The 8,769-nt window shown below is 51.0% G+C and overlaps 1 protein-coding gene across 1 annotated transcript; it reads right to left on the bottom strand.

Annotated features, from left to right (window-relative positions):
- Nucleotides 1-4,395: 4,395 nt before the first annotated feature.
- Nucleotides 4,396-5,874, bottom strand: LOC127196094 (putative sperm motility kinase W). The gene has a single exon (XM_051153677.1). The coding sequence runs from the start codon at nt 5,872-5,874 to the stop codon at nt 4,396-4,398; it is 1,479 nt and encodes a 492-aa protein (XP_051009634.1).
- Between the last annotated feature and the right edge of the window lie 2,895 nt (nt 5,875-8,769).

Below are 8,769 nucleotides of genomic sequence, written 5' to 3' on the forward strand. Positions count from 1 at the left end.
CTACTTTAACAACTGCCTGGGTGTGATGGGGTAAGGAAGTGCTTTTTAAAATCATTCATAGTCTGTAAAATGCAAGGTAAATTAAAGTTATTATAACAATAAAACAACAACAAACCCCCATAAAAACAAACAAAAAACCAGTTCAACAGCTGTGGACAAAACAGGCCTTGGGCCCTGTTGGGAGTGATGAAAACTCCAGGCCCTGAAAGCCAAGAGAGAATTGAGAGCACCATTTCACCAAAACTTAAATTTCAAGAAACTTCCTTTAGCTGTCCATAAACACTACAGGATCACAGAGAGGCGTCAGATGTGACGAGTGATGTTTGTGCTGGCAGCGTGTCCCATGGCTTCTTTCAAGTCCTCTATCTCATCTCTTTGTTTCCTCCAACTTGGCACAGCAGTGCTCTCAACACAGACACAGAGCTTTCTAACTCTCCCCGACTACCACTCTTAACTGTTTCCTGCCCACTCCCCTCCCGACGGTCCTGGACTCTGCCAGAGGGTCATGTCCTTGTGGACAGCTTGACCATCAGAATAATGATCCCAGGATCCAGCCCCTGCTGTGCGCCCGGCACATCCCTAGGTTTATCCAATGTCAGCTGACACCGGAAGAGGTCACACCACTGCACAAAGGCAGCCTGGAAGCTGGAGTCGGGTCTCAGCACCGATCTTCACCCTCAGCCCTCGTAGGTGAGGATGAAGTCAGGCCTGGGGAGGGAAGTATTGCTGCCACGACGCTACGGGAGGAGCGGAGAAGGCGCAGCCCCAGAAGTGAGGAACAGGCTGCATGGCTAACACTGTGAGCCCCAATCTGTCAGACATCCCACTCCTAGCACAAAATTTTAAAAAAATGCAGTGACAATGGTCACGGGGTCACCCTCCATCATATCTGCAGGCCCTCCACTAGGGTGTTCAGGTCCACAAGACTGAGAAGGAAGGCTGAGGGAGACTTGGGGAAGAAGTTGTTGCCTTCTTGGTGACAGAGAAGGTAGGACTACTGGAGCGAGTAGAGGAATGGCAGACACTTATGGGACCTTTTTCATTTTCCTGAGAGACTAAAGACTGCACTTGAGACAGGCAGTGGCCATGAAGAATTGCCAAGGCATCTGAACACATGTATCAGGGAGTTGTTCGTCAGGAGCTAACGGAACACCATGGAATTTAGTGCGGTGAGAGGCAGGAGCTTACCTCGCCCCCTGTGCTTGTCTCATGTCGACTGTAGGCTTGGGCAGTACACGCTATGTTCTGTCTGAACTTAGCGTCCACTGTGGCTCTAATCACCATCCTCCGTGGGTAAAGACAGCGACAACTAATCCCAGAAAATAAACAAATGCCTTAGAATGATAATGGAGGGGCGAGCAGCTGAGACACCTGAGAGTTGGATGAGCGAGAGTGAGCAGGGAGAAGAGTTCAGAGCCTCTACTGTTCCAAGAGTGAAGAGAAGGGCGCACTCAGGAGTATCTGGCATGCTGTACGGGGATTCCCTATTCCTCACGTGTGTTAGTTGGTTTTATGTCCCTTGTTCCATGTGGGATGTAAAAATCTCATTGAGAAAATGCCTGCACCAGACTGGTGTGTGGGGAAGCGTGTGGTGCATGCGTTTCCAGGACTAATGACTGATGTGTGAGTGTTCAGGCTGTTCTGGGTGGTAGCACAGCTGGGCAGTGGGAAACATGCCATGTGAACCGTCAGGAAGAAGCCAGCAAGGAGTAGCCTTCGTGGACTCTTGCCTTTGCTCCTGCCCCGAGGTTCCTGCCTTGAGTTCCTACTACAGGCTCCATTCAGGGATAGCTAAACACATGAGCACATGCGTGTAAACTTAAACCCTTTCATGCCCACGTGGCCTTTGGTTATGAAGTTTTGTCACAGTAAAACGTCCAAAGGCACCATTCAGTCAGGGGTTCTACCTCAGAACCCACTTACTATTTCAACTGGAACAGAGGACGAGAGACAAAGCTGAGAGATAAGAAGACACATGGTGGATGCTCCCTGAGTCTGCCTCTTCCTTACCTGCTCTCCCACGTGACCACTGGCGGCTCTCCACTTAGAGAGGCAAGCCCCGGGGCTCTGCTTGGGCAAGCTTCTCGTTTCAGAGGCTCCACATAGAGCGCTAGGAGCTGCAGCAGGCTGAGCCTGGCCATGCTGAGTCCCAGAGTATGGGGGCTCCCAGACACAGCAAAGCAGGGCCTGCTGCTCTGCGACTATGGCAGGCATAAAGAGGGAAGGACCCTGCTGCGCAGCTGTTTGACTGTGGCTCCTGCTTGGGGCAGCCTCAGTCCTGAAGCCTTGGAGTAGCTTGCTACTGTGAGAAATCAGAATCCCAGCTGGAGAAGTCTAGAGAGAAGAGCAGGGGCAGCAGGGCAGGGCAGGGCAGGGCAGAGAGGCAGAGGGTGCTTGTCCTACCTGGGCCACTTGCTGCCTTTTGTCAGAGGAGAAAGAAAACCTAACACTGAAAGGGTTCCCTCGGGGTGACTGAGCATCTGAGGAGAGGAGGACACACGTTTCAGACGCTAAAGGACAACCTTGGTTCAGAAGGGTGGCCTGGTGTCACTTCTTCCCTGGAGTCACCACTGGTTCTGAAACACCCAGGTGTCAGTGAAAGAGGGTGGAGTCCCACAACGGGACACAGCCTCTGTGTTCTGGGATTGCGCCGTGACCCCCATTTCTGGATGTCCGCTTTATTTCCCGCTGTTTTGTCGCCACAGCTTCTGCCTTTCCAGTCATCAATGCACAGGGCAGCGCACACTTTGTGCCTTTTGAGTGTATGGACTGTCACCACTGTGAGAGCCTGAGCACCTTTCAGATCCTAGGACAATATTTCATCCCACCTGAAAGTACCAAAAGTTTCCCCTGGGTGTCCACCAACACTGCACTATCATAGAAAGACAGCATGTCCATGCAAGCAACATGCTGGCAGCTGTCACATCTCTGCCCCCACGGCCCTCTATCTCTTCCCGTCTTTTGTCCCAGGCTGGGCTTTGTTGTGCCCTTCTCACACGAGTCTCTTCTATGGTCCTCTACTGCCACGCACCCTCTCACATCCATCCATACCCTTTTCCAGTGTCTTCCTGAGTTCCCTGGACCCTGCCAGAGTGTCTGCACCTTGGGGACAGGTAGGCCATTGGGTCTAAAGTTTGTGGGTCCAGCCTGGCACATAGCAGATGGGAGTGAATGCCTTCTCACTGGATAACTGATCACAACCTCACAGAGAGTCAGCCTAGAACACGGGGCCGAAGCTCAGATTCATTTTCCTCACTGGAAGACAGTGGGAGTGGGAGCTCACGAGCGGGCCCAGCATAGGAGGCAAAGAGCAAGCTCTATGGCCAGGTTACCTCCACTGCCCTACTGTGTCCACCCTCCCCCACCTTGGGAACAAAAATACCCCCAAAATGCAGGGACGTGGGTCGCAGGCTTACCCTCTGACAAGTCTGGGGCGACCCTCTTGCAGGCTCTTCTGATTGGAAAGCAGGTAAATGCTCAGTGAGCAACAGCTGCCCTGGGAGGTCATGGAAGCCTTGGAGGTTCACTCCCAAGGTCTGAGGTCTCCTCAGTCTCAGTGAGAGAGACATGCTGTGTGCCTGGCCCTGCTCTCCCCACACGGCAACACTTCTCCCAGGCTGACTGCTTTCCATGGAGGCCGCACTCTGAGAAGCCAGCAAAGAGCCTGTAGAGGAGACATTGGCAGTGCCCCTGCACTCTCCACAGTGGCATTTGAGATCCCGGGCGTACAGTGCCATGATGGTCTTTCCAACCATCTCCTTCACAGGGCGGAGCAGCTGGTGGGGTATCTTCACTGCCTCCAGTCTCAAGGTGAAAACTGTGAGCTGATTCTCCCAGGTCACTGACCCCTGGCCTTCTTGTGTGTCCTTTCTGCCCGTCATCTGATCTACATTGGGCCTGCAGGGCACTGAGGAACTGGGTAAGCAGCTCGGCCTCTCCATGTTGGCCTCCACACAGTGATGTCTGGCTTTTGGGGCTCAGCACATTCTGCCTGTCCAGTTGAACTGTAGGGAGACATTGAGGTAGCCCCCTCTGTGCTTTGAGCATGGTCACACTGCAAGGCACTAGGTCCCCAAGCGGAGTCTCCCCATCTGAGCATGTTCCTCATGGGGAGCAGCTCCAGAGTCCCCTTCCCCCAGCGGTTGTGCACAGAGTCTCTCGCTGTCTGCTGCCAGGTCAGTCACCTCAGGCAGCGGCTAGATAAGCTCCAGCAGGAGGTCTTCCTGAGGTGCTATGCTAAGTGGATGGTTTAAGCCTGCTGGGGTGGGAGGACAGCTGACCATCCCATGGAAACCCACAAGTGCATAGCTTCCAGAGCTTTCCAATGCAAAGACATGGGGACAGAGACAATGCAGTACAAAGCACAGATGCACCCTGTCTTCCCTGCTTGCCTTGTCACTGGGCTCCGCCTCCTGCCTCTTTCATGGGACCCACTTTGTGGGTGAACACAGGCCGCCAGGGTTTTGTCCTGGGAATCCGAGGGAAGCAACAGAGTTTAGTTAGGCAATCCACGATTCTTCTGCGGAGTTTCTGGAAGCAGCCGATGTTCTGAGGGGGAGATGCTGTTTCCGTGTCAGAGTCTTGCCCCTGTGGCAGGGGCGCTTCCTCTCCCAATATGCTGCCGAAGACCCTTGGGGCAGCCACAGCTCTTGCTGCAGCAGCATGACTACAAGTGGGGGTGTTTTTCTGGGAGCAACATAGAGCAATGGCAGGAAGGGAGGCACTTCTGGTCACCTTCTGCCCTGGGAGTGTCCGGGCAACAGGCAGGGGCTGCCGTGAGGGATGGGCGTGGAAGAGGCCAAAGTTGGGGGTGCTGGCAATGTGCTTGAGGGGAAGACCAGAGATAGAGGCATGGACTGGGGTTGAGGGAGGTGTGGCTCCAGGGTTCACTGGCTTGGCAGAGGTGGTACCGCCAAGCTTAAGCCCCTTTCGTGCCTGCTCTTTGAGGATTAGGTATGCCGCCATTGTTGCATCGTACGTTTTTTCTTGCAGGGATCGCCTGATCTTGGTGGCATCAAAACCAGCGTCACAGAGCGTGTCAATAATAGTGGAATCTGAGTAGCTGTCATGTACGGTTGGTTCCAATTTTATCACCCAAGGGTGTTTCTCCAGCTCTTCAATGGAAGGCCTCATCTCTGGGGCAACTGTCAACATCTGGTGGATTAAATTTTCCAGTTGCCCCGAAAGATATGTGGGTATATCATAGGTGGCAGTAGTTATTTTCTTCGCTGTCTCACACCACTGCTTGCTGGAGAAGGGCAAATGCCCAGTGGTGATAAAAAAGAGCAGCACGCCCAGGCTCCAGATGTCAGCCTTTCGGCCGTCATAGGCAATGTCATGCACTAGCTCTGGTGCAAAAAAGCCTTTGGTACCACATTGGCCTTTGAGCTTAGTGCCAGCTCTAGACCTGGTGGCCAGCCCAAAGTCAATAACTTTTACTGCCCCGTCCTCATCAATTAGGATGTTTTGAGGCTTCAGGTCTCGATGGATGATGTCCATGCTGTGACAATGCTTTATGGCTGCCACTATCTGCCCGAATATTTTCCGTGCCTTCTCCTCCTCCAGCCTGCCCTCCTCCCTTACCAGTTGGAACAAGTTTCCTCCCGGGGCATACTCCATCACCAGGTGGTAGCATTTTGGTGTCTCTAGAACCTGGAAGAGGCGGATGATGTTGGGATGCTCAAGGGTCTCGAGGATTGCAATCTCTGAGAGGATCCAGTGCAGGCGCCTCTTGCTGTTGGCAATGGTTTTGATGGCCACCAGGGTGCCCGTGAGCTTGTGCTGGGCCAGTCTCACTGAGCCATATGTGCCCTGGCCAATGGGAAGAAGCATCCTATAATGGAAATGAAGGTTTTTAATGGCATACCCGAGCATGGTAATAGTTGGTCACCGTTCTGCTGTGCGCTGTCTTGAGGGACAACAACTCACAACCACCACCACAACCACAACCACAACGCTAGACAGCCGTGAAGGGGTCCCACAGTTCACCAAACACAGTTCCCTGGTCTGCCTGTAGGGACAAAACCACAGCCCAGTGCACAGCCTTACATTCAGGGCACACATTCTTCCCTCACAGTGGCTCTTTGTGAGGTCAGAGGGAGAAAGGGACCAATCACAGCAGCAGCAGCCTGCAGTTTGCTGTGTCCACCCTAGGCCCCAGGGAGCTCTCCTCTTCTTATGAAAAGGAGACTAGCCTCTGCCAGCTTCTGCTTCGGTGCAGCAGAGAGACAGCCTCTGTTTCTTCAGCGATTTCAGCCTGCAAAGCGCTTCAGTGGCCTTTGTTGCTGGATGCTGCTGAGCACCCAACCCTTTTCTGGTTTTTCCAGGATGAGGGGCATTTTGAACCAGTCTCCTGCTGAGAGAGGCTAAGTTATCAGTTTTTTTTTTTTTTTTAATCAAAGCCACCTTTACAGTCTAGTATTCTCCAGATCAGGAGGAACAAAGGCAGAAAGATCCAGGTCTGGGGGAGCTCTTGGCCCCTCTGTGTAGCCTGAGCCTGTTAGTCCTGCTTCTGGCTCAGAGGCTTGCTTTCAGTGTGGATCAAAGGGCCACCTTAGGTGTGAACACCCAGAAAGGAGGAAGCAGCCTCCGGGACCTCTTTGGCCTGGGGTTATTCTTCTCCTGAGGAGCTGTGATGGGGCTCGGGGCTTAGGTCTAGGCTCTGGCCATGCCCGCTCGCCCCAGGGAGTCCTGGAAAACCAGAGGAGATCTGGATTTGATTTTCAGCTCTCCCTTGTGGTCCTTGGTGCTGGATGGCCCCAAAGTCTGTTGTCCAGGGGATATCAGGAGCTCCCCCCCTTGCCGCCACCAGAGTTCCGTTTCAGCCTCTTGTCTGCTCTGTGGAGAGCTCCATTCATTCCTCTCTCCTACTTCCTGTGACACTGCTCTATTTTCGGGACAGGATCTCATCTTTGAACCAGAGGTCAAGCTCTTGCTCATGTTTGAGACAAACCTAACCTAGCCCAGGAGGGCATGTGGGAATGGAGTGAGCAGAGTAAACCAGCCACCCAGACCTGACCCACCTTCCCCACCCTGCTCATATTCTCCCTCACAGACAGCACCCCCCCCTCCTGAAGCAATGGTCTAGGGTGCTTCAGTGTTTCTTTATGGTCAGTGGAAACACCATTCAGCTGCTTTCTATGGATGTGAGAAACACCATGGCCATAAGCAACTTAGGGAGCAAAGGGTTGATTTCCTTTGCCTAGTCCACTCAAAGCCCACCACTGAGGACAGTTGGGGCAAGAACTTAGGAGCAGAGGCAAGATCCATGAAGGAAAGTTCCTCACTGGCTTGTTCTCCATGGCTTGCTCAGCTTGCTCTCTTATGTGACCAAGGGCCACTGTCTAGGTGTGACGCTGTCCACAGTGTGCAGGAAGGGCCTACAAACTCAGGGAAACTGAACAACTCTACTCAACGACCACTGGGTCAAGGAAGAAAGAGAGAACTTAAAAGCTTTCTAGATTCAATAAATGTGATGGCACAACATACCCAAACTATTGGTACACAATGAAAGCAGTGTTAAGAGGAATGCTCATAGCCGAAGTGCCTTCATAAAAAAATTGGAGAGAGCTCATGCTAGCATCTTAACAGCACACCTGATAACACTAGAATAGAAGGAAGCAAACACACACAAGAGGAGTAGATGGCCTCAAAAAATCCAAGGCAGTGCTTAGACCAATCAATTAGAAACAAAGACAACAATACAAAGAATCAACAGAAACAAGGTTGGTTCTTTGAGAAATCAATGAAATAGACCAACTCTTAGCCAAACTAACTAAAAGAATGAGAGACAATACCCAAATTTACAAAATCAGAAATGAAAAAGGGCACATAAGAACAGACACTATGGAAATCCAACGAATCAATAGGCTTTACTTCCAAAACCTTTATCTAAATGAAATGAGTGATTTCTTTGATAGATTCCACTTACCACAGTTAAATCCAAGTCAGGTAAACAATTTAAATAAACCTAAGGACTCTAAGGAATGAAAAGTAGTCTTTAAATTCTCCCAACCAAAGAACTCCAGGGACAGATGGTTTTAAGTACAGAATTCTACCAGAATTTCAAAGAAGAGCTAACATCAATACTCCTCAAATTTGTCCACACAGTAGAAACAGAAGGAACATTGCCAAACTTATTCAGTGAGGCCACAGTCACCCTGATAGCTGACCCACTCAAAGACTCTACAAAAAAAAACTTCAGACCATTTCCCTTATAAACTTTGATGCAAAACTTTAAAAGAGTGTTAATTCAGAACATGACTGTTTTAGCAAGAGATCACACCCAAAGACGATCTAGGTCTGTGTGATCTAGCTGGGATACAGTCTTGCCTTTAATCCAGGAGAAAGGCAAACAGTTCTGATAGAAAGCAAGTATCAGGTAAAGAAAAGCTTAGGTGCAGCTGTGGTGGTACATGCCTTTAATTCCAAACAAAGGTAAAGCTTGCTTGTAGAAGGAAACACTCATGTTTGAAAGTGATGCCTAATAGAGTGGCAGAAAAGGTGATGAACCAGAGAAGATTTGACCGAACAGGAAAGGCTCAACTCTCATGAGAAGAGAGTGGAAAGGGAAGCTACTTGAAGAGGCAGTTTGTCAGAGAGAGGAGGCTGTTTTACCAGAGAGATCAGAGAGAGAGAGATGAGAGATAGAGATGATCGAGAGAGAGAGGAGAGAGAGAGAGAGAGAGAGAGAGAGAGAGAGAGAGAGAGAGAGAGAGAGAGAGAGAGAGAGAGAGGAGAGAGAACCCAGGAAGAAGCCAAAACATTACA

Source organism: Acomys russatus, chromosome 12, assembly GCF_903995435.1.
Source record: "Acomys russatus chromosome 12, mAcoRus1.1, whole genome shotgun sequence".
Classification (NCBI taxonomy): Eukaryota; Metazoa; Chordata; class Mammalia; order Rodentia; family Muridae; genus Acomys; species Acomys russatus.